At 35.1% G+C, this 26,778-nt stretch overlaps 1 protein-coding gene and 1 pseudogene across 3 annotated transcripts in view; one reads left to right on the top strand and one right to left on the bottom strand.

The window, feature by feature from the left end:
• Positions 1 to 1,492: 1,492 nt before the first annotated feature.
• Positions 1,493 to 26,778, bottom strand: part of RALYL (RALY RNA binding protein like) — a 736,599-nt gene continuing 711,313 nt past the window's right edge. For all 3 annotated transcript variants that reach the window (XM_033202416.1, XM_033202415.1, XM_033202414.1), the window contains exon 9: positions 1,493 to 2,454. In XM_033202416.1, coding sequence (XP_033058307.1) covers positions 2,437 to 2,454 — 18 coding nt within the window. In that variant the 3' untranslated portion in view covers positions 1,493 to 2,436. The remainder of the gene's footprint in view (positions 2,455 to 26,778) is intronic.
• On the top strand, positions 3,418 to 3,513 carry LOC117079722 (annotated as a pseudogene).

Genomic DNA, 26,778 nt, shown 5'->3' with positions numbered 1-26,778 from the left:
TGAGTCACCAGTTTATCTATAAGCAATGGGCCTAATTTTTCATATTTTTTCTTGAATTTAATGTAGTGAGTAATGTCCTTCTTTTTCTTTTTCCCTTAGCATTGTTTAATGAGACTGACATTATTTGGAGTTAGAAGAAGCTCACATTCACCTCCTCAGCCCTTGAAAGCTTTCTTTTAAGTTGTTAAACCAAACATTTAGGGATTACAACCCTAAATCACCTATACTTTGATTTGATATATATTTTATTCCATCTTTGTCATTAAAAATTCTTAAACCAGGAACTGGTAATAAAGATCCATGGTTTTATATTTCAAGGTCTATGTGGAGAAAATCCAGTCCAATAACAAAGAATTATTTTTATACACTTTAATTATTTATCTTATTTTGAGAATAATGTCCATTGGGGAAAATATACTCTCAATAATTTATGATAATGCTGGATTATAAATGCCACACTATTTATTGAATACTATGAGCACAAATGACAAATTGGGAAAAATATTCACATACATAATTTTCTAATACACAGTGCCTGCAACACTTCTCTCTGGAGTATCGGATTATTCCTAGCAAATTAGTCTATTTGGTGCAAACCAAGAAGCCACCCTGCTGATTTTATATAGAACCATATGCAGGTTATTTTCAGTTTCAAGAGTCTAATCTGGTGGTCACAAATTCTCCCAAGACTATTATGGTAATCAAAAATAGTTAACAGTGCACCATGGTATGTTTTTTACAGTTCCTTGAAAAGGAAGTACATTCTTGATCCAGATCCTGGGTTCTATGTGCAACTTTCTACAGACTTTAAGTAGGAAAATTTAGTGTATTCATGGTATTTAATATTAGAGTTGTAATTCTTTTTCTTTGTCCAGAATTTTGGTTTTAAATACCTCTTGTTGGATAAAATGGCATCGATTTTCATTAGCTTGGCTTCAAAAGAGAAATAAGATAAATTACCTTAAAGAAGTTAAATAGAAAATTAAGGGAACACATACCAAGGCGGTTTTAGACGCTCCTCAGTTTCTTTGAAAAAAGAAGAGCTTAATCTTACTAAGTGTCCTTGGTGACATTTTGTAGATGTTGTCTCTGTGCTCTTTGATGAGGAACTTGTAGTCGTTTAGGTACAGACTTTAAGTCGGGCAGAACGTAAATACCTCCCGATGAAGTAGTTTCATCTTCAGTAGTATTCTGAAATATTTTCTTAAAATTCTGTATTTGGAGGAAAAATATACTTTCCTAAAATATAAACTGGAGTATGACTTCTGTCAAGGTTTGAAGGCCATCTGGCTTTCTTTTACATGGCAAATTATCATGTTCCAGAATACAGGTCACTCCCAAGAGGGTATGGGCATGTAGAACCTATAATGCATGCTTTAGTAAAGATACGCTACTTTCATTATGGTGATGATTTTGTGGTAGCACAGTGACTGAAAAAGTTCAAACTGAATATTAAAGCTAAATGTACCCCAAAGGAAAGATACACACCAACTTTGTTTTAAAAGAAACAGTATTTATTAAGAAATTATATGTTGAATTCTCCTACAGTCTGTGAAGATGGTTTCTTCCATTTCCACAGCACAAGACAACAGCTAAGATTATCTGGAAAACACTTGCAATGCTTGGGAATGGAGAGTTCCTAGGAACAGGAGGTGAAATGACATGATGTATGCACTAATTTAAACTTTTGGATCCAAGGGCAAGACAGTCTTTTCCTTGGCAATTTAGTCCTTACTTATAAACACTAAAACCTGTCCATGGAATCTCATACCCAGACTGAAGTAATAATTGGATCATTTTAGTTCTGTAGAGCGGAGCATGCTCAACTTAATCACAGATCAAACCAACAGTTCTTTAACTATTATATCACATCTGAAATATCTGCATTCTTTATTAGTAAAAAGGGTGCTTATACAGGGCAGAAATATAACTTTTTCAAGTATTTTATCATTATGATCTCAAGTACTTTAAACTATAAATTAAAAATAAATTATAAAAACTAGCATAAGATGCATATTTTCTTACATGACATTGTTGGAAATAAGCTTTAAATACAGAATTGCAATATCACCTGACTTTACGATCAACAGTGAAACATGCTAATCATAAAAATAGCTTTTACAAATATACATTTGTATATAGTGTCTCCCTTACCATTCATAAATGCCTTTCACATTTTAAGACTAAAAAAAAAAACATAATTAGCAAAGAGGAAAACACATTTACAATTTAAACCATAAAAACCTGACAATTGTACAGCTTAAAACATAGAAGAAATGGAATTTCTAAAATTGAGCAATACTGTCCATTTTATTTATTTGGGTTTTTATATAAATTGAACCAAAGATGCTGCTGTCCAGTAAGAAACCTCCTCTCACATTTCTGGGGGTTGTCACAGTTTCTCTTCTGCTTTGCGGCATCATGCGTTATTTCAGATCACTTTATCTGTAGAAACTGAGAAAATAAAAAAAATTTCTAAATACAGAGATTTGTGTTTCATTGTTGATAGCATACATATACTGATAGTTAGATTTTAAGGTTAAATCCGGAGAAGAATAAAGGAAGAATTAGATATTTAGTACAAATAATTTTGATGGTAGGTTCTTAGGTCCTTTGTTCTAGGCAATTCTATAATTGTTTTCATTTATGGAGTGTTACGATTTTTTTTTTTTAAATCCAGCTAATTTAATGCCTGAGGTCAGCAATTATTTTCAACTTGAGTTCTTGTCCAAGTCAAAGGAGGAACCACTTAAAGTTCTAGGCTAGGGAAAGAAATTTGAATTACTCATGAATCTTTGTTGCCCCTATCAAGAGTGACCATAGGATACTTACCTTTGAACAGTGCAGTCCTAAGCCTTATGCATCTGGGATAGGAAAAAAAGCCCATACAGGTCTTTGATCTGCATTTCACAATCTTGGTTGCAAAAGAAGAAAATCAGAAACATCTAAAGACTTCATGGTGCAACCATGAGTCTGAAACATTATGTAAGAGCCCAAATTCAATTGGTTGAAGAACTGATTGAAATTGAATATGAAGATAAAATAATGCAAGATCCATCAGTGGGGAAAATCATGTATTTGTCTTAGAATCCTATCAAGTTCCAGGTCTTTATATTTAGATAAAAATATTAGACCTACTGTTATCCCATCAACTTCAAAGGTCTTAGGGGTTAGACAGAAAATTTGTATATGTCTTAAGAGTCAAAGACATGCAAATCAAGCATCAGTCTGGATGGGACATGTTGGCCTTTTATAAGTAGCCAGAGAATTAGGTAACTTGACTTTATTTACTAAAGATTTGAAGTCCATGATACAAAGATTATGAAAAAGACTGAGTATGGCAAATGGGTGGTGAGAATTTCTTTGGAAGTTTGCAGACCCCCAGATTTCATGCTGGCCAAGAGTACTGGTTGAAAGAGACTCAGTGAACAAGATGATTGAGTTTTCACACTCACATGTGAGATGTGCCTCTTTCAAACCTTGTTATGATGTTGGCACATTACCTGTCTAACGTGAAAAAAAGAAAAAAAATTGAACTGAACTAAAAATAAAACATACCCACTTAATAGTCTTTTCTATAGTCAAACACATTTAAAAACTTATATTCCTAGGAAAGAAACTTTCATGAATAAGACATAAGTACATTTTGACGCTGCATTTTGATATATTCTCTTTCTCTGTTTCTCTCCCTCACTGCCTTTTTCCTTTTCTCCTCCCTCTCTTTCTCCTTACCCAATTTATACTCTACACTGATCACATATATATGAATTTTAAAAAATGAAAGCTGTATTCAAATGTGTTTCTCATGCAGTTCCAGGTTGTGTTTATGTGCATGGGAAGAGTCCATTTGGTACTTAAGTCACAAAGGTTCGAACTTATTATAGAACATAAGTAGACTACTTTTTATGTGGTGTAAAGGAAGTTTTGTATATGACCTGCATGCACTTATCAACAATGATCAATTATCAATATGAGAATGAATAACTTAAAAAATAAAATACAAGTAACCCATAGGTGAACACTGATATATGAAAATAAGGTAATATAATGTTTGAATTTTGATAGATTCACTTGTGTGCAAAAAGGAAATAAGGCTATTTATATGATTGCAATTGCACTCTTTCCTCTAAGGCCTCCATTGATCACTTTCTTATTATAAATGGAAAATGCGAAAAATACTGCAGAAGCTGTGTATATAAAGTTTACTAGTCATGGTGTTTCTCCAGGTTAAGTCATGGCAGTTGACATGAATTTGGTACATTCTTACACCATCCTGCATGGTAATGGCTGTTTAGTAAATATTTACTTTGTTAAGATAAAAAAAACCTGCAGATTTTTTGTGCGTAATTCATTACCCCCAGTATAATCTTTTATTACACCTTCCTTTGCTTCTTAATTGTAAATAATTACATAAAAATGATTATTGGAGGAAGAAAGGTAGGTTTGAAAATAATTTATTGAAGTCTTCCTTCTCACCATAAAACTTCAAAGCATTTGAATAAAACAAAAACCTCATTAACTTTTCATTGTGAAGCAGGTATTATTAACCATATGGTTACAAGTCATGAATATATTTCTCCTTATCTAAAAACAGTGGCAAAACATATTCACAAAGCTTTCCATAAAACTTCTAGTATGAGAAAAGGCTTACTGTTGGCTGTAAAGCCTGGGAGAAAGAGGACAAACTATGACATTCATATTGCTTTTTTCTCAAGAAACATAGTCACTTATGGAGCTGATTGGTTTAGCATAATGTAAAACTAATTGTGCTCTCCTTCTCTGAATAGTGGGTAATTTATCTACTGGCTGTTTGGGAGCTTGGAAGCTTTTAAAACAAATTCTCCTGATGATGAATGCTTTTTAAACTTTCAATCTCTCCCATGTCTGAAAAACAACAGAGCTACTCGGTTGGACTGGATTGTACTGAGCCAACCAATTACTTCTACTTGACAAAGATGAAATGGATAGTATTAATCTACATGGAAAGCACATTTAATTTTAAACTTTATGCATTACTATATTTGAAATAAAATAGTACAGCAATATATAGAATAAATCCACCTTATTTATACCTCTGCCCCAAAAATCATACTTTTAAATAAGTCTTCTGACTTCTTCAGTAGCAGGAATGCTTGTTATTTTTGTTCTAATTCAGATTTATAACTAATAAGAAATTAGAGAAATTTACATAATCTGTACTTTTAGGGAGCATATATAAATGCAAAAAAGGTGAAAGAAACTGTAGGTAAGACAGGTCACATAACACTTTATAGAAAAGCAAAGTCTTACGAAACAGCAATTACATTTGTTGCCACTATGGATCATGTTTCTTGAGTAATTGTTCAGCCATTCACACTTTTTACAGATAATGTGAATATACTTGGCTTTCACAAATCCCTCATTCTAAATGAGATACAATTCAATTCACATTTTTAAGTAACACAAACTAATTCCCAGTACCTATTGTTCATAAGTTAAAACTTGTCTTCTGTTAATAAACTCTTAGGAACCAAACTACATTACAGTTTTAGGCTCAAATAATCATATCAAAAAACTAATGGAATGAAAACCAAAATGAGTAGTAACTTATTGGAATAACTACCAATGGTAGTTATATAACTGCTCCATTAGGTAGTTCTTGGAGGCTAAATAATCTCTATTCCTGAGTTGATGGCCATTTAGAGTGTAGGACAGTGAATCAGAAAACACAGGGGAGAATCATCTGAGATTTTAACTTTAAAAACAAGGCTTCGATGAGTAACATCTAGTATGTAATTTCGCAACAGGGTGACTACAGCCAATAATAATTTACTTGCACATTTTAATATAACTAAAAGAGTATAATTGTTTGTAACACAAAGGATAAATGCTTGAATTTAAATTGGGTTAACCCTTGACATTGTCTATAGTGATTCTTGGTAAGTTGTGACTCCACTGGCAAACTGTCTTCTGAACATGCTCACTGCATTTTTATCTGTCTCCATTCCACCTTCTCTTTCCTTATTTCCCTGCCCCTCCTAAATGTTCAGTTTTATAATTCAAACCCATTATTCTGCCCAATAATTCTCATGTCTTTATCCTATTTTCCATCTGGCTCACAACAGTCATGAAATAAAAAAGACCAAGAAACGACAGGGCTTTTTAGCATAGTGGATCACAAATACCCATATCAGTGGGTTTTGTTATTTCATACAGAAATGGAAAGATAAAAAGGCTAGGAAAATCAGTCATTTTCTATAGTATCATAGAATTTAAGTTACTGTATATGGTATGCTAAGATGTTTTATTTTTCTCTCCTAAAACTGAAGCTAAACATAAAACAATACTATAAAACAATCATAAAGGGAAAAAGGAGGAACTTAATATTAAAATAAATTTAACTTTATTTACCAAATCTACAGAAACTTTTCCTGTAAGTATTATAAAGTGACTGTCAAACTTTTGCACCATTCATGTTTTAGTTTAGTTTATAAGACTGATTTATAGACACAGTATAAAGAGCTTTTGATTTCAAATTGAAAACAGTATACTAACATAAATTATAATTAGAACTACTATATTCTTTATGAATATTTGGTTTGGGACATGGCTTACTGTATTAGACACACCTGAGACTGGGTGATTTATAAGGAAAAAGGGTTTAATGGACTTACAGTTCCATGTGACTGGGGAAGCCTCGCAATCATGGCAGAAGGCAAGGAGGAGCAAGTCACATCTTACATGGATGGCAGCAGGCAAAAAGAGAGAGCCTGTGAAGGGAAACTCCCCCCTATAGCACCATCAGATGTTATGAGACTTATTTACCATCACAAGAACAGCATGGGAAAGACCTGCCCCCATTACTCAATTACCTCCACCAGAACCCTTCTACAATATTTGGGTATTCAAGATGAGATTTGGGTGGGGACACAGTCAAACCATATCACTTACCATATGTGATTTTAAAGAACCCTCTTTTTCAGAGTTAATGACATCATTTTCTCTGTCTAATTACTGCTGTCTTTAATGAAGATGTTAGTGCAGTAATAGTTTTAACATCTAGACACACAGATCATTTGTGTTTCTGGAGTACATTAAACTGAAATCACAAATTTTCAAATAAGAGTCTATTTATTTTGGATTCTGTAGGAATAAATTTTTAGTTTGTTAAGATGTAATGATGTCAGGAACCATAATGATGCCTTCAGAACTGTAACTCCAGAAGCATCAGAGAACCAGAGTGGTTCAGTGTTGAAGCTGGTGATTACTGTCTTACAGTGATCTTGTCTAATCTCGCAAACAGAACAGCAGTGCCTTTTACAGTAATTATGGCCAATGAATACGTAGCTTTGTCTTGACTATCTCAGATGATACAGAACTCTTAAGGCAGCTTGCTGTATTTGTAGATAATCATGTTTAGAAAAGAATTTGTTACATTGAGTCTAAATCAGCTAAAGGACTGAACTATTTATTAATGTTAAGCCAAAAACCTAGAGAGTATGACAATCAGTAAGATAGCCAGACAGAATGTGAGAGGTATTGAAGTATCAGGGGGTTCTGAGCTATCAGCTATAATATTCAGGTGAGATCTTCTAAGATGGCAAGAGAGAGTAAGGCAGAAAGCAACTCCAATGGGAGGTGGGTTGGTTTTAGAAAGAACATTAAGGACACCTGAGTTACCTAGCTAAGGCTCCGTTAATTCCCTCCAGATAGACTATGCGGTCTCTATCATTAGAGTATGGAAATGGGTGTTTAGAATCTGGAATTGGGCTAAGCTTGTGGGCATGGGTGACAATCATCATAATGACCCTTATTCATATAGTGGGTGGAAGTTTATAAAAATAGTTTGTGTGTATATTTTCATTTGATTTCTATTATAAATCAGTGAGGTTCTTGGGCAAGAATCATCCCCAGGTTGATTATTATTTCTTGTATCAGAGAATGAATGTTTTGCCTTTCAGCCCAGATTAGAGCTTTCTCTAATACTCTGTTCTGACGAGTCGTGGGAAAAAGCGTTGTAGTGAGGCAGCCTGGGCACATCACTAATTATAGCACAGATTATCTTTACTGGGATGTGAAAATACATACCCTCATAATGAATAGGAGATAAGGGATGGAATTAGTGGAAACATTAGGATTTTCCCATACACTTCTACATGCTTTTCCCTGATTTGTAGTAGTTCTGCCTAAATATTTTTTTAAGTTCAGTTTTGAACTAATTAAAAATCATTTTAATTAAGAACGTGCTTTAGGCATTTGTCTGTAAAAGACCCTTTTGTTGTAAAACTACTTTGATTAGGTAAAAAGAACAATTAACTTTATAGTAAAATTATTGTGAGTTACATAATTTTATTTAAAATGTGTAAAAATTTAATTAAGTATTGAAAAAATTTAGTCACATTGCTTGGATGTTCTGTTACACATACATTAACATTTCTCTTACTTTATTCCAAATTGTACTCTGATATTTTCTGAAGATGATGATTGTATTTTGAGTATTTTGGGATCACTGACAATCATATTTAACTAGCTGCATTGATAGATTATAGTAGTTTTATTTGGCAAATAATTTGTTTGATAATGCATCAATTTTTGATTTTTCATACTAATTATGTAGTGTCTAAAAATCATTATTTACTGCCAATGCTGGAAATGATAATGATAATTTTAGGATAGTACTCTAAATTGCCTAAGTTAATGCTAGTGCAAAAAAACCAAGTGCTGATTAATGCTAAGATTATGAACTTTGAAATTTCACACATTTGACTGCTTTCCACAGTTGCTTATGGGATTAATTTTAGCACTACAAGTAGAAATATTTAAAAAATCACTTTATATCCAACAGGAAAATGTGATTTGGAATTAATTGCTTTACAGGAATAATTTTAAAAGCCCTTTGAAAATGTATAGTTAACTCATAATTATTCTGAATAGCTGGGGGAAAGGTTGTCATGGTTATTTAACAATTTTCATTTAATTAAATTTAGTGTATACACAGTCAAAGATTAGAATATAATAAAGTGACTTCATTTTTAAAATTGCATAAAATTAATCTGACAGTAAATGAAATAGTATGGTGAAAAAAATACACTATTATCCTATAAATAAACCCTTATTTTTTTTTATCTCAGTATATTTGGGAAACATAGTTAATTTTAAAAAAATACTTAAAGTTTTGGAATATTACCAAAACACTTTTAACACCGAAATTATGCTGGATATAATAGAATACTGGATAACTCAGAATTTCAGAGTCTTGTAGTACCTTCTATTTCATGTTTATAAAATAATTTCCAGAATTATAACAGATGTAGAAGGAATTGGAAATTGGGTTTAATCTGTCTTATGAATGATCATGCCATATCCTCTGCAGGTTACTTTTTGAAGTAGATTTTGGATACCAACTCACCTATGTTTTCCTTTATTCATTATATGAGAATATAGAATTTAGAAAAATCATTGGTTATATGATTATCCTGGTAAAGATCAAGATGAATAGAACACTGGAGCATTTTTATTCAATAAATTTTTGAAATAATTCAGTAAAAGTTGAGTTCTCTCCTAGATTTTTGTGAACAAATCTGTTCCCAAATAAGAAAACAAACTTAATTGGAAGGGCTTTTTCCTTTATAATCAGATTCCTCTAATAAGCTACATTTTATAGACCTGAACACAATGCTCTAACATCATGTGTTCATTGGGATTTGACCGGGGTAATCCACAAGACTCATGATCACTAGACTGTACTTTGATAAAGAGGAAGGGTGCTGTGTTTGGCTGGCTTTCTTTCTGTTATATCATCTACACCTAGCATTACTTGCTGAGCAAAGAAGGGATGGTGTTACTTAGTGTATATGTGTATCTATCTATCTATCTATCTATCCATCCATCCATCCATCCATCCATCCATCCAGGGTCTGCACTGTACATACAAAACTAAATTATTTATACTGTATTTCACAAATACTCATCTTAATGAAGAGAATCCTGAGACACAAAGTCACTTGACCAGGGTCTTACTGAAGATGATAAAATAAATCCAGCACAGAATCACATATTTTTGCAGTTACCTGAGGGTCACATTAAATAAATACTTGATTTGAAATAAACATGACAGAATATTGATGTCCCTTGTGTGAAGGTTGGCAATGACATGTTCCCAACAAACCTTCCTCTAAAAACATGGGTCCTTGGTGGGAGTTACTTTTAGATTTACTTTGGGCACTGGGAACTGCTTTGATTAGCAGAGTTCTGGCAAGTGAGTGTTAGGAAGGGGGCAAGCATCTAAAGCACTGTTTTGGAGATCCTCTTCTAACAGTATCAGCAAGTGAAAGAGCAGAGGGAACTCGCTTCTGGGTTACAAAGAAGAATTGTGAATATTTACTTGCATATGTGCACATAACTTTAATAAACTTTGAATAAACATTGACCTTTTAAGGGGGTGATGAACAATGCTTTTTTTGAAACTGGATTTCTGTATTTTTTTTCTTCTACGTAATAAGGCATATATATTTTTGGTCTTAGTCTCTGGTTCTTAGCACAGAGCTCCTAAATCCCTTATAATTTCCTAAATGATAAGGGTGATGGGAGCATCTTTCATTATAATATTTGGTTTTTGTACAGAGCTTCTGGAATTCTTGTAATTTCTTAAGTGATAGCAGTGTCTTTTGTTATTCATAACAAGTTCTTTGCTCTCACTTGAGTTTATGATGATGAGGTGACTTAGGGTAAGGCCCCTAGATAGTCTCAAGATAGTGTTGGTCTCCAGAAAGACTGAGTGATTAGAAGGTTTGAACTTTCAGCTTCACCCACTGACCCACTGAGGAAAGTGAGAGGTGCTGGAGCTTAAGTGCCATAAAATTCTTGAACATGAAATTTGATGAGCTTCTCACTTGGTGAAAAGAGCCATATGCCAGGAGGAGGTGCACACCAACTCCACTGGGACAGAAGCTCCTGTGCTCAAAACCCTTCCAGTGAAGTTTTTCCTTGAATTCTGTGAGCCATCCTAGCAAAGTATTGAACAGGAGGAGGGGGTGCATGGGAACCTTGATTTATAGCCAGTAGAGCAGAGCACAGGTAAAAATCTGGGACTTGCGTTGGTACATGAAATGGGGGAGTGGGAAGGGTAGTCTTGTGGGACTGAGTCCTTAACCTGTGGGTTCGGACGCTATCTCCAGATAGATACTGTGAACTGAATTAACTATAGGACACCCAGTTGGTGTCCACTGGAGAATAGCTTGCTGTATGGGAAAACCCCTCTACCACCACATTTGGTCATAGAAGTGTTCTGAGTTGTCAGAATATAATAGAAGATATCAGTGTATTTTTCATCAGACCTTCTTACAGCTCTATCAAATAGCTGCATACCTGTAAAGTATTAATAATTCAATGTAATTGACTCATGAATTGGATATGTTTGGGTTATGAAAATATATAACTAGTTTTATTACTTTATATAGAAAATACCATATCTGACATAGGAATAAAAAATAAAAAATAAATAAAATTAAATAAAAGTTAAATAAAAAATAACAAATTGAACCGTTCAAAAGCATATTCTAGTCAATGGATAGTTGCTAGTTGAACTTTCTGGTGGCAAGAGAAGGAAATTAAGCCTCAGATTTCCTATTCTGTCATCTTGCTGATGTCATTGTTTTTGGCTAAACTTTTTCAATCTAATACATCAATACTTCCAGATATAGTTACTCTCTTTAAGTTGATAGAAACAACTCAAAGAAAAATCTATTTGCTGCTTAGTATCAGTAAATAATGGAGATAAAACATGCCCATGAATATCAGAAAATGAAATACATCTTAAATTTTGAAATCATTTAAAATTCTGGGTAAAGTTTTAGAATAATTGGGCCTTTTCTCAAAGTTATTAGTTTTCATATAAATATCATAAAATTTCAAGTGATTTGAATTTACATTAATATTTTTCCTATAGCAAAGGTTAAGAATGATTTCAAAAAACATGATATTTTATATTTCACAGGAACAAAGATTGATTCTCTGGCACACAGGTAAGTTTCAGAGGACTGAAGTGCAATCAGAGTACTGAGGTAAGAAGCTATGCACATGATTATATAAATAGCATTTTCAAGTGATTTTTTGATGTAATTACTTTTTATGTAGAATTCATACTTATCTCTTCTATATATTTTTACTTTATAAACTTTTTAGCCCATATCATTGATGGTAACAGATTTTTTGTTTTGAGATTTGAAAGCTGTCTCATTTAGACATAATAACATATGACACCTATCAGTTTAAGTATGAAATGTTTACATGACTGTCTGTATTTTAGGTACCCCTGTTAATATTAGATCACTTATTTTAAGCATTTAACATTTTACAGCCCAAGACTTTGACAGCATGTCTAACAGAGTAGAAGAAGTAGATCTTTCTCTGACATCTTTTTCTTTATTTCCAGTTTTTATTTGAAAAAAAATTTATCATTTTTCCATGGTGGCAGTACAAATATAACTGTGCCATGTTTAGAATGTACATATGGAACTTCATATACCATCCTGCTTCATGTTAGATTGTAATTGCAAGTGTCATGAAAAATGTTTTTCTCTTGATCCAAAGCATTGTGTAGGTGTGCTAAGGGGGCACGTTATAATTTGCATACCCTGGGTGCCTCTCTGACACAGCCTCTTTCCTCTGTCCATCCTTTTCTGAACCTCATTTGTTATTAAAATCTAATTAGCTATTGTTTGAAACAAAGTATGAGTGTCTGATTCTCGAGGTTAAAGTGGGAGATGAAGATCTGTTAATTGTCAGAGAACACCAAACTGAAAATTTCTCCTTAATATACCTGGGTTCTTTAAATAGTTTTGTCACTGCTTTTTCGTTGGCAGTAAAACTTTGAGGCTTAACTTTAGTTAAAAACTTACATGTATTGAGGGCTTACTATATGTCAAGCCCCCTTTTAAGTACTTTATTTTTTTTCCATTTAATATTCACACCAGCACCACGAGGGAAGTGCCATCATTATACTCATATTATAGATTAAAAAACTGAGGCACAGAGAGGTAAGCCATTTGCTCAAGTCACATAAGTCTTCATATTTGGCTGTAACTAACCCAGTGCTTTGTTCATACAGCCTTTATTTCTTACCGTTGTGTGTCATACACTCTCTCCTACTTACAGCAATTTAGATCATGCCTAAGCTCTCAACATCATTACCCAAATAGTAATACTATTATATTTAGCAGCTAATGCTCAACTACTTCTGTGTTATATAAATAGAAGGTTTATTCAAAAGTATTTGTTATCTATTTCAGTATTTTTGTGGTAATTTCTTCCTATTCCCTTTGGACAAATTCTGTGGTATTAATTAGGAATGTTGAGACCTTACATCCTTTGAAAGGCAATAACAGGCTTGTAAAGAGGCTTTATTGAACTATCTCAGGAACATTTGGGCACTAGCCTAGCAGCTTCTCTACAATCAACTTGCTCTATTGAAACAAATATGTATAAAATATTTATGACTTTAAGTGTTCTTTTCATTGTGTGTGTCATAAGCTTTCCTTGTTAAAAATGAGGATATCTGAGAAGGCAGTATCCTATTTTGATGGAAATCATTTGACATGTCACAGAGAGAGCCCAGGTGAGGGCATCCCGTTGTCAGTAGTGGCTAGTGACCCAGAGGGCCATCTGCCTGCTGAGATCCTCAGGGCTTTGAAATACATGGCATGGAAATGCTATCTCACTTTGAACAATTCTGAGATATCAAACTCTGTAAAATGTGGAGTACTTTTCCAATGTAATCTAACAAGTCAGTCTGCAGGCGGAGTTTCTTCCAACTTCAAGTAGAACCTTGTGCAAAAAAAAAAAAAAAGTGCTGGATGGTGACATCCAGTCAGAATATCATTCAGTGGCATCATCTTGTCAGACATGAGATGCAGATCAGCAGGATTGAGCTCTGCATTTCCTGGGGGTTTAGGGGAAGTGCACAAACTGCTAGGGCTGCCCAAGATACTGTTATATGGGAATATTCGTTAAAAATATTGACCCATAGTGAAAGGATATCTGCACTCTCATATTTACTGTGGCATTATTCACAATAGTCAAGCTGTAGCATCCACCTGAGTGTCTAACAATCAGTGAAGGGATAAAGAAAATGTGGCATATATACACAATGGAATACTATTCAGCCTTAAGAAAAGAAGGAAGGACTGGCTTTTATAACACTGTGGATAAGCCTAGAGGACTTTATGTTAAATGAAATAAGGCAGGCACAGAAGGACAAATACTGCATGTTCTCACTTCTATGTGGAATCTAAAACAGTGGTTGGAAGCAGAGAGTAGAATGGTGGTTACCAGAAGCTGGGAGGTAAGGGAAATGTGGAGATGTTTGTCAAAGAATACAAGGTTTCAGTTAGGAGGAGTAAGTTTTTTTGAGATCTACTGCATAGTATGGTGACTATAGTTAATAACACTGCAGTGTATATTTCAAAATTGCTAAGATAGTAAATTTCAAATGTTTTCATCACAAAAATTGATAAGTATTGGGGTGATGAATATGTTAATTAACTTTAATCATTCTACATATGTATACATACACTATAACATCACTTTGTACCCCTTACATATATGTAATTATAATTTATCAATATACAATAAAATATGAACATTGACTCATGTAGTGAGAACATTACTCTTCCAGTTCTTTGGACTGCATTAATGAGAAAGTTTATATTTGTGTCAGTCTTAACAGTTCTCTAATACTGTCTATTCTTTTTAATGGGAGAAAGAGAATGAGAGAGAAACAGAGAGAGGAGAGGAGAGGAGAGCAGGAACACAGGGCTTTTTGGTCATACACAAATATCAAGCTATTTTTTTTAAGTTTTGTTTTTTCATTATGTTTATTTTAAATATATCTCCTACTTATGAAAAGAGATACTTGGTTTTTCATTTATTAGAGTGAACTAGAGTTTAGTGTTAAAGATACATTTATTTTAAATAAATAATGAGATAATTTCATAAAAAAATAAGTAAAAAATACCAATGATGCATAGTTTCGGCACAAACCAAAAGTTGTCTAACAATCCAATTTAATAAAATTTGTGAAACTCTAATACAACGAAAATATCTAAGGGTGTTAGAATCTTACAGACCCTGATTGAAGGCTGATTCTGCCTCTTATGAGCAATGTGAGCTTGGGGAAGTTACTTAAACTTTCTAAAATCAGTTATTTGTAAAATAGCTACTCCTCGAAGTTATTTTAGGCAATAATGAAATGACATATATAAAAAACAGCATTGTTTCTGGAAGGTAGTGAAAATGGAAACAGTATTGTTTTCTTTCCCTGTTTTGTCCTGACTTGGAATAAAATAAAAATCCTCTCAGCTTTTCACTGTTTGTGTGTGTGTGTGAACATTATATCTTATTTTCTCAGATTTCTGCCTTTTTAAAGATAAGGCAGAAAAAAGATAAATCTGTTTTCCACATTTTTGAAACAACTAAGGCCCCAAATGATTCCAGAACTTGTTCAATTCACACAACTTTAAATAGCAGGGGTAGGTATTATTTCCAGTAGACCACAGGCTAGGAAGGCTTACTTTTAGGAAAGGTTACTTAATATTATTAAAATGTATTCCTAAAACTGAGGCAAGACAAAAACTATCAAATATGCATAAGGTTTCTGGGATACTTATCAGGTTCCAGGTGAAAAGAATTCTTATCAGGTTTCCAAAGTCCTGAACTTTCATTTCATCTCAGGCTATCCTGGAACAGGCTACCCCAGAGCTTGTGATTTTCCATATTCAGAGACATTCTAAAGACAGCGAAGGTTTAGAAGGGAAGATCCTTAGGCAAGGCAAGGCTGATAGTGCAGCATGGTTGTGCCAGTGAGAGATTTAATGAGTGGAGAACCAGCTGGGCACAGTCTTGGCTTGTGGGTGACAAAGGTGTACCATGCCAGGGACTGAGCTAGAGGATGCCTCTTTGCAACTTGAATGCTACCCGGATAAAAACTTTGTGCCAGTCCATGAAAATGAACTTTTTAAAACATGAATTAATTTCCAGAATATGGGGCAAGAATTGTAAAAGGTCAGCACCATTTTGGCAATAAATCTCTTTTCCACTGTGATTCTGTCTGTTGAGCTATGAAAAAATTGGGGAAGAAAAGTGCCCCACTTTTCTTTCAATTTCTGATTAAATGATATGTGTTCATACTTGTTCCCATTTCTTCTGTCACAGATTATTAGATTCAGTGTAGCCCAAGCAGGTATACCACTAGTTTCCATCAGAAATACTGCTGTTAATGACTTTCTTAGCTTGTTCAAGTACAAATTTCTTGCCCTGGTGTTTATCCGATGAACATTGTCTGTTATCTATTCATTTATTTTTATTCTGTTTTTAGCGTTTTCACAGCTCATCATACTCAATATTTTAAAAAATAGCTAGAAAAAAATTATTAAAGTCCTGTGCCTGTGAAACACTGGGAAATGAATCAATTATATTTGTATTTGGAACATTAAAAAAAACAAACTTGAAAAGAATTTCTAGCTATTTGGCAGATAAAATGCTTAGGCCGGCCGGGCGCGGTGGCTCAAGCCTGTAATCCCAGCACTTTGGGAGGCCGAGACGGGCGGATCACGAGGTCAGGAGATCGAGACCATCCTGGCTAACACGGTGAAACCCCGTCTCTACTAAAAAATATAAAAAATTAGCCGGGCGAGGTGGCGGGCGCCTGTATTCCCAGCTACTCGGGAGGCTGAGGCAGGAGAATGGCGTGAACCCAGGAGGCGGAGCTTGCAGTGAGCTGAGATCCGGCCACAGCACTCCAGCCTGGGCGACAGAGCGAGACTCCGTCTCAAAAAAAAAAAAAAAAAAATGCTTAGGCCACAAAAGTTCAACAGCCTCTGGAAAAGGCAGCGAGAGGTCAGCATTTACAATTAACCACCTTTTCCCAGAAAAGTCTATTAATCTATTCAATAAATACACTGTAGGGGAATTGGCTTGTGTAATATGTATATAGTTTAACATTTTATTTGAATGAATTGATGGATGTTTCTAAGAAATAAATAGCTTCTGGTATTTCTGTATAGAATATTTTACGTATTCAAAACATTTTAGGTTTAGAACTTCAAAAACACACAACTAAAGGTTCCAGTGTTTTTATAGATTGTAGGAAACAGGAGTAGTACTATCATGTAGATCTGGAAGAAAGAGATGAGGATAATAAAAAAAATAGTATTCATAATTGCTTGAACCCGGGAGGCAGAGGTTGCAGTGAGCCAAGATTGTACCACTGCACTCCAGCCTGGGTGACAGAGCAAGACTCTGTCTCCAAAAAAAAAAAAAAAAAAAAAAAAATATATATATATATAATATTCATACAATGGTAGTGCCAGAAAATTCAAGGAATAGAACACTGTTGTGTCAGGAATCCAAAAATTCATTGTTTAATAGGATAAAGAGAATTACTTTTATGTGTATTCTTAGAATATAAAGATAAGTGGAGAAATTGGAATGCTTGCACACTGTTGGTGGGAATGCAGTATAATGCAGCCACTCTGGAAAACAGTACGGAGGTACCCCTCTCCACAAATAAAAAGAGAACCATCAGATGACCCAGCAATCCCACTACTGTGTGTTTATCCAAAGAAATTGAAATTAGGATCTCAAAGAGTTATGTGCAATCTTACACTCATCACAGCACTATTCAAAATCACCAAGATGTGGAAATAACCTAAATGTCCACTGACGGATGTGTAAAATGTGGTATATACATTCAAGGGAATATTATTCAGCCTTAAAAAAGAAGGAAAATCTGTCATGTGTAACAACATGGATGAATCTTGAGGAGATTATACTGAGTGACAGTAAGACAAATACTGCGTGATTCCACTTATATGAGGTATCTAAAATAGTCAAATTTGTACAATCAAAGAGTGAAATGGTAGTTACCAGGGGGCAAAGGGAAATGAAGGTGTTGCTAATCAGTGGGCATGAAGTTTCAGTTAAACAAGATGAATAAATTCTAGAGATCTGTTATATAACATTGCATAGTCAACAATACTGTATTGTACCCTTAAAATGTTTTGAAGATGGTAGATCTCATGCTAAGTGTTCTTCTGTTCAGTCTCTCTTCACTGGCAGACAATTCTCTCATTTAAAAACTAAACAGTTAAAAAGTCATAAGAAAATTGGGTAGAATATGCATGTAACATGCCACAGTGAACAGAGGCAACATTAGAAACCAGAAAGGGGCCGGGCGTGGTGGCTCAAGCCTGTAATCCCAGCACTTTGGGAGGCCGAGACGGGCGGATCACGAGGTCAGGAGTTCGAGACCATCCTGGCTAACACGGTGAAACCCCGTCTCTACTAAAAATACAAAAACTAGCTGGGCGAGGTGGTGGGCGCCTGTAGTCCCAGCTACTTGGGAGGCTGAGCCAGGAGAATGGTGTAAACCCGGGAGGCGGAGCTTGCAGTGAGCTGAGATCTGGCCACTGCACTCCAGTCCGGGCGATAGAGCGAGACTCTGCCTCAAAAAAAAAAAAAAAAAAAAAAGAAACCAGAAAGGGAATAAAAAGTGTGGTTAAAATTTTATGAGTCTAAATGATATTTCCATGGTTACAGTGCCATTTTTAAAGATTACTTTTAACCAATGCAATTTGTAGTCTTTACACTTTCCCATAAACTGGAGGTAATTCTAGTTAAAGTAATGCTTTAAAAGTCAAATGAAGCAACTCTACAACCACTAGACAACCAGTGAATTTTTTCTTTCTCATGAGTGGCTAACAGAAAATGGAAATATTTTTGAACATTTGTAATAGGTTTGGTTAAGCATACTCAAAAGCACGTGTTCACATATTTTGACATTATTTTCTTATAGAAATAAAATTCTTTTGGTTCTCTTATGTTTACATTATTTGCTCAAATTACATTTTACCTCTTACAAAAATTGTGTAAATATTAGCATTAAAAATCACGTTTTAATACTAGTTTCTTTAAACCTAGAAATTTAGAAAGCAGAGGTCAATTAGCAATGGTTAACAAAATTTACCTTGTGCTCATATTTGTCTTAATAAGTCTTCTATTTACAATATCCATCATATCATCTATTTTTTTCAGTGAATTACAAATAGACCTTTTAATGGACAAGTCTGAATTTAAATAACAATGAGGCTTAACAATGGACACTGAAGTAAAAATGAATTTAATACTCCAGTCATACTCCACTGTATTAGTTTTATAGACTATGTTCAGGTTCAATAATATATTTTACAATGTGAATCTTGGATATGTTTTAGAATATAATCTTCAATTTGAGAATGAAGCAGCCTGCCTGCAACCCTTTCTCCCCAAAAGAGGTTTTTTTCTTTCTTATTCACTTCCTTTTACTCAGCCCTTAGAATGGTGCCTGATTACAGTAATCATTTAGTAAGTATTTGCTGGCTGAGTGAAAAAAAACAGTATTAAGGGCAAAACACGTATCTAGACTAATTTTTACTCTATTGCATAAAACTCTTAATGCCACTAAGATCATTTTTCCAATAGCTTTTGCCCTTTGGAATTTGGGAATAATTTACAAGAAGAGAAAGACTTGTTTGCCTTCTAGAATCTTAGAAGAGTTTATTGATTTAATAAATTTGATTTGGCATCATAGAACTATAATACAGGTTTTGCCCACCCTACACAAAAATAAGCATTCTGGGCAAACTATGTGCAAGGCTATTTAAGAACCCTATGTTACTGATATTGGTATGTAGCATCTTACTCATCCTTATAGAACAATGGGAGTTACCTCCTGGGCAGGCAGAAGATGCCACTTCTCCCCATAGAACTCCCTCATATGTGTGTGTGTTCAGTCACCCGCCTGTAAGTGGTCTAGTCTGTCTCTCTGTGTTCAGAGCAATGTGAGGAGACTAAGGTATTAAAGCGCGAGGGTTAGGGTTGGGGATGGGGTGGGATTCAAAAGACCAAAATACAAAGATTTAGAATTTGTGGTCCAATTATGTACGGCTAAGTAATGACAAACCCTTCTCCTTAAGTAGGATAATTATGTATCATCTCTTTCATCTTGATTAGTTCCTTTATTCTTAGTATTCCCATATAAATAAAAATAACTTCCTCCAAATTTGAAATCACTGTAACTTTTCTCAGCAATTTCAAATGATTTGGTGTTACACTGTACCCTAGTTCAACAGCGAATACCTCAAAAGAGTGTCTTGATGTGAGAGACAAGATTGCTAATAAAATATTCTGGACTTTTAAGACAATAAAAGTTACAAAGGGTATGCATAAACACCATAACCAAATCATTAAAAAAAAAAGAGAGTCTTACTGTGTTGTCAGGCTGGTCTCGAACTCCTAGGCCCAAGTGATCCTCCCACTTTGGACTCCCAAAGTATTGGATTACAGGCATGAGCCACTATGCCTGGCCAACGAATCATTTTAATTTTTTTCTTTCAGTGTTACTAAAACTTCCTGTAATTGGCATGTCCACTAAATTTTGTTCCTTGAGGAAAATATTAAGTTTGCCATACAAAATCCCATAGCAGGGATTTTCATAAACATGATCCTATTTAATCTTTTCAATAACCCAAAAATCTTCCTTTAACAGATATGGAAGTGAGCCTCAGAGACCCAGTGATTTGCCTAAAATATGATATCAATTAAAAGCCTTGTTCATCTGAACCTGAAATCCAAATAACCCCTAAAGCCTAAATAACCCAAATAACTGCATCGATAAATGTATATCTGCACTTTGTAAGGGCAAATGGAAACAATTTTCTCCATTATAAAAGGCAAAGCACTAACTTCCCCTTTCCCCTTTCTTAGTGTATCTATTTGGAGGCCTGGTGAATCTGTGTCCTTCCTCTTACCTTTGACATCAAAATAAATTTTATTAGGGATTAAGCCCATTCTCCAATGTCTACAATGTAGACATATGATATAGTTTGAATATGTGTTCCCCGTCCAAATCTTATGTTGAATTGTAATCCGCAGTAATGGAGGTGGGATCTGGTGGGAGATGATTGGATTATGGGGGAGGATTTCTCATGAATGGTTTAGCATCATCCTCTTGGCACTGTTCTTGCAATGGTGAGTGACTTCTTGTGAGATCTGTCTGTTTAAAAGTGTGTGGCACCTAGTTCTCTCTCTTGCTCCTGCTCTGGCCATGTGACTTGCCCAATCCCACTTCGTCTTCTGCCATGATTATATTTCCTGAGGCCTCCTCGGAAGCTGAGGAGACGCCACCAGCATGATCCCTGTACAGCCTACAGAACTGTGAGCCAATTACACCTCTTTTCTTTGTAAGTTACCCAGTCTCAGGTATTTCTTTATAGCAATGTGAGGATGGCCTAACACATCTCCAAGACTGTGAGTCAAGTAACATCTGGATATGTGATGATGTTGAATTTTATGTGAGCCTTATTAAGAAAGTTAGGAAACCCTTTGTTCTGGGAAATGGCTTACTGCAAAGAACTACCCTTCTCCAGTTGATTTAGATAAGATTCACACCTGCTTATTTACCTATAATAAGGCCAGACACAGACACTATGAATTCCCACTCTTCCCCTCATACATGACTAACTGAACTATTTTGTCTCCATTGGTCAATGAGAATAAAATGCTTATTAATCAAACTTTGGTTAAGAGTCTCGCCCTCTCCCAGGACCCCGAACTTCAGTCCACCCTCAGCCTGAGCCAGCACCCATCCCCTCTTTAAAGGCCATCCTGGAAAATATGCTGGCTTCAGGGTAAAACATCCTCAGATATATTTACTCAGTATGCCAATCTTTCATCCCACTTCTCCACCTTGGGTTCTTTCTAATCTTGTTTACTCCTCTCATAAAAAGAAAAACCCTTCTTGCCTAGTACTTGAGATGCTTGCAGAGCTCATGGCCAAAGCATTCTCCCTATTGCAATAGTCCCTCTGCCCCCTTGCAGTAACCCTTTCAAATAAGTCTCTCATTACTAAGTCCAGATTTGTTTTTTACTTGACACATGTAAAAATGTAGCCCTGGAATTACCTCTGAGATCTCTCAAGAGCTGTTCAGAAAACTGTCATGAGGTATCATTTTTTGTCTCAGGGAAATAATTGTCCTTTCTTCTGTTTGGCCAAATAAAATGTGTGAGATTTTGTCCTGATGACCAAGAGGGTTTGAAAAAACTTTAGACCGAATTTTTCCTGACTATTGGCTCCTGACTTCCCTTTTCTTAGAGCATTTACTTTAGAAAAATTGTATTTGTAAATTTTCCCTCTGATCCTTGGAGATATAAATCTTCCCCCAGCTTCTTCCCAGTTGCACAATCCCAGGAATATATTTCTTAAGGACCTGGAACCATTCCTTTGAACTGTAATCATCAGGTAAGAAGCAGCCTCTCTCTCTCTCTGTGGGAGGTGTGAACCTAACTTAGATAAGCAGCAATTAGCAAACACGGATGGACTAATTACACTGACCAACCTTCCCCTACCATCCTCCAGTACTTTTCCACTAGTTACCTCAGTGCTTAAAAGCTCTCCTGCCTGTTTCAGCAGAGCTGAGTTCAATCTCTCTCTTATTATGATAGTCTTGATTTCTGTTGAAACAGTCTTAAATAAAATCTTCCTTGCCCGTTTAACGTCATCCATTGTTATTTTTGCTTTGACACTACCATTGTGGTCACTTTGGTGCTACCTTACATGCTTGTAAATTTGTTACCGCTTATGCAATTTTAAAAATTTTGTTTTCCTACTATATTGATAGGGAGAGGTCATTTCTTCTTCTTCTTCTTTTTTTCTTTTTTGAGACAAAGTTTCGCTCTTATTGCCCAGGCTGCAGTACAATGGTGCAATCTTGGCTCACCGCAACCTCTGTCTTCCAGGTTCAAGCCATTCTCCTGCCTCAGTCTCCCAAGTAGCTGGAATTACAGGCATGTGCCACCATGACTGGCTATTTTTTTTTGTATTTTTAGTAGAGACAGGGTTTCTCCATGTTGGACAGGCTGGTCTTGAACTCCCCACCTCAGATGATCTGCCTGCCTCGGCCTTCCAAAGTGTTGGGATTACAGACGTGAGCCACCATGCCCAGCCGGGAGAGGTCTTTTTGATGGCAAAATGGTTTTATTTTTCTAACCACTTTCATAATTAGCTTTTTGAAATCTCACAGAATTAAGACTTTACATTGCCCCATTTTCCTCTAACACATTATAGCATTTTTAGAAAAGTAACTATTTTTTCCTATTTTTGTATATTTAAAGCTTATATTTAAGCTGCTTCTCATTTCCAAAGGACTCTAGAATCTGTTCTCTTCCTCCTGTGTTACCCTCTGTATAGAAACTCAGAAATGGTGAAAATATTTTGTTTGGATCTATACTCTAGATTTATTAGTTGGCTTTTAACATCATGAGAAACTGTTTGAAAATTGTATATCTACTACAATACTCTTATCTCAAAAATCCTTAGAACTAAAGCCTGTTTTTAAATGATCACATCGTATGATAGCTGCAGTTGAAATCAGAGCATCTATCTTACTTATCTGGGCGTACTTTAGTTTTGAATCCTCTGAAATTTACTTTCTTATGAACTTGTGACTCTTTTCTTTTGGCTTTAAAAACTGTAGATCAGGAGTGAGAGGAAGGCTTATTTTCTGGTTTGTTTTATAAAGTCAGCATTCTAGCTTTGCTAACTAAATTCAGGTTACTTCAAATTTGCATTTCTATCACTTGTGGGAGACAATATTTCAGAACCACTGAAAACCAACATGATAGAGTCAATACTGCTGTGTTGACTTTGATGTGTTGGTTTTAAGCCTCCTCCTGTTGTTCCTCCTCAGTGCCTTCAAGACTCAGGCTGCTGCCTGAATGACCGAGTGATTAAGCTATAATGAAAACTGTTTGCTTCTATGCTTTGTATAATAATCCTCAAAATCACAGAGGGAATGCACACAAAAGTAATACTTAGAACACAATCTGATTATGACAGACAATAAAAATGTGCTTAAAAATGCTCATAATATATTTGAGGTAATCTGAGGACATTTTCCTCTCTCTTTCTTTAACAAATATTTATGAACATTAACATATGCTAAGCACTACACTGAGGAAAAACACAAAGTAAAACAACCCCTGAGAAGTTTACAAATCAGTGATCCAGAAAGAAGGAAAATCATTACTTACAATATAGTAAGTTAACTATGAGGAGCTATGTAAAAAGCATGGCCTAAAGAAAGAAACCCAAATGGATGTGTCCTCATTGGGGGACAGATTTATGGAATGGGTGACATAGAATAATGATCTTTAAGAGAGGAGATGTTTTTGCCAGAGAGACAAAACATAGAAGGTAGAACGAATGGGTTATTCCAGGCAGAGGGAACAGCATACGTAAATGCATGGAGGCATAACACAGTGTGTCAAAATCATCAGTTAACCCAACATCCCTCAATCTACTCACTCATCCATCCCCATAAAAATGCTAGATACTGTGGTATGCGTGAGGGACCCACAATGAAGAAAGAACAACCTGGCTCAAATGGTTTTAAGTCTAGTTGAAGAGAAAGGCATTTTAAAAAGTGGTAGCAGCACTGAAGGAAGTGTCCTAACAGAGGTTTGCGGGAGTTGTGGAGGATGCACCTGAGTAACTTGGAATTTCAGGAAGGTTTCCAGATAAAACTGAGTATTGAAATAAAAGTGGGCGTTCACCAGGATCAGGTATGGAATGACATTTCAGGAAAGTCAATCCCTACCCCTCACCCTTACCCTTCAGGCAACCTCTGTCTGTTTAGTTGCAATGATACACTAGTGCTCCACTTCCTTGACAGCATTTGGTTATATCAGCCAATTTTGGTCAGTCTGAGTGAGGGTGTGCAGTGTTACCTTACTGTGGTTTTAATTTGTACTTTCTTGAAGACTGATGATTTTGAGTGAGTTTTCATATGTTTACTTCTTTGGTGAAGTGTCTATTTGCCGTTTCTTCTTCATGTACCATGTGCTCTATCCCAGTGGTTCTCAGCCTTGGCTGCACTGTAAAACATCTTTAGACTTTTGGTCTGGGCTCCACCTTCTGAAACTCTGATTTAATTGTTATGGCTTGTGGCCCCTGTCACTGGTGTTTATGAAAGATGCACCTTCAGTGATGTCATGTGCACACAGTTTTAAAAACTCTACTGTTGTATTTCAGGGTTCTCGAACTTCAGGAGGCACCACAATCACCTAGAATGCGTGTTAAAACATAGAGGACTGGGGTCCACCCCAGAGTTTCTGATGCAGTGAGTCTGGATTAGAGCCTGAGCATCTGCATTTCTACAAATATTCCACATGATATGATGCTGCTGGTTCTGGGGCCATCCTCTGAGTTCCACTGCTTTAGCCAAACTAAACTAACAACTTCCGCAATTCTTTCATACCTTTCTTCCTTGTATATACTCTCTTCTCTCTGTGTGGAATACCATCTGATTCTTTTTTTTTTACTTTGCATACATTTTTTCATTCTTCAAGAACCAACTAGAATGTTACACAGACTTTGTGAAGTCTGCTGTATCATGTCACTTCCCATACCCGACTGCATGACTTACGTGACATTTTTACCTATCATACTGTTTTGTTTATTTGTTCTGGTTGCAACATCTTCTCTTCTACCCAGAGAGAGCTCTGTGAAACCAGAAACCAGTAGGTCTTATTTTTTGAATCTTAAGCAACCAATAGTATCTGGCACATTACTGAGTTTCCACTATTTAATTAAAAATTCTTTTGGTGGTGGTTTTAATGAATAAGTGTCTGGGTGACTAAAGAAAATGTGATATGTAAAGCTTCTCACATACTCAGTTTTCATAAACCACAAGTTACCATCTGTTACTAAATTCATAGCTAGATCACATGAGCCAGAGAACAAATCTATAGCAAAAACTGAAACAAAAGCCCTATATCATCACAGGATACTGTTAGTGTTATCTTTATTTAAAAAGCCATAAGAATAGAATTTAAAAATAAATTGTTTTGAATTGAGTGTGCTGAGAACTGTAAAATCAAATAAAAATGTAACAAGCTGAAATCAAATCATAATTCTTCTCAGAATATTACAGTTGTTTCCTGAAGTCTTTCTTATCAAATAAGAAGTGCTTTTTAACAAATTTGAATACTCTAGCATTTTTTAAAATACAAAGTTTCATATGAAGATTATGTTGCTAGAAATGTAATGTTTTATTGAAAGCTTCACTGGCAACATGAGATGATCATAACAATAGCAATAATGATAACAACAGCTGCAATTTACTTGTTTGCTTTTTGCCAGTGACTTTAAGTGCAGTCCATGCACTAAATTTTTTAATCGTTACAAAAGCCCCATGAGGTGGATATTATTATTCTGTTTTCATACCAAGGCTGAAAGAAGTTAAATAGTTTGTTCAAGGCCAATATTCAATTCCATTTCTTTGTAGGGGTGCCAGATAAAATACAGGAAACCCAGCTGAATTTGAATTTCAAATTTATTAAATAAAAACACTTTTTGGTACATTTCATGAAATATTTGGGACATGATTATATTAGAAAATCATTTACTATTTATCTGAAATGCAACTTTAACTGAGTGTCCTGTATTTTATTTGCTAAATCTGGAGACCCTATTTCTTTTTTTTTTTTTTTTTCTAAATTTGCACATGGTTTATTATTATTATTTTTTGGTTCTTTTTTTAATATATTTTTTATTATACTTTAAGTTCTAGGGTACATGTGCATAACGTGCAGGTTTGTTACATATGTATACTTATGGCATGTTGGTGTGCTGCACCCATCAACTCGTTAGCACCCATCAAGTCATCTGGAGACGCTATTTCTATTTGACTCCAAAAATTTTGCATC

Source organism: Trachypithecus francoisi, unplaced genomic scaffold, assembly GCF_009764315.1.
Source record: "Trachypithecus francoisi isolate TF-2019V2 unplaced genomic scaffold, Tfra_2.0 Lachesis_group7, whole genome shotgun sequence".
NCBI classification, from domain to species: Eukaryota; Metazoa; Chordata; class Mammalia; order Primates; family Cercopithecidae; genus Trachypithecus; species Trachypithecus francoisi.
This window is presented reverse-complemented; position numbering and strand designations above follow the sequence as displayed.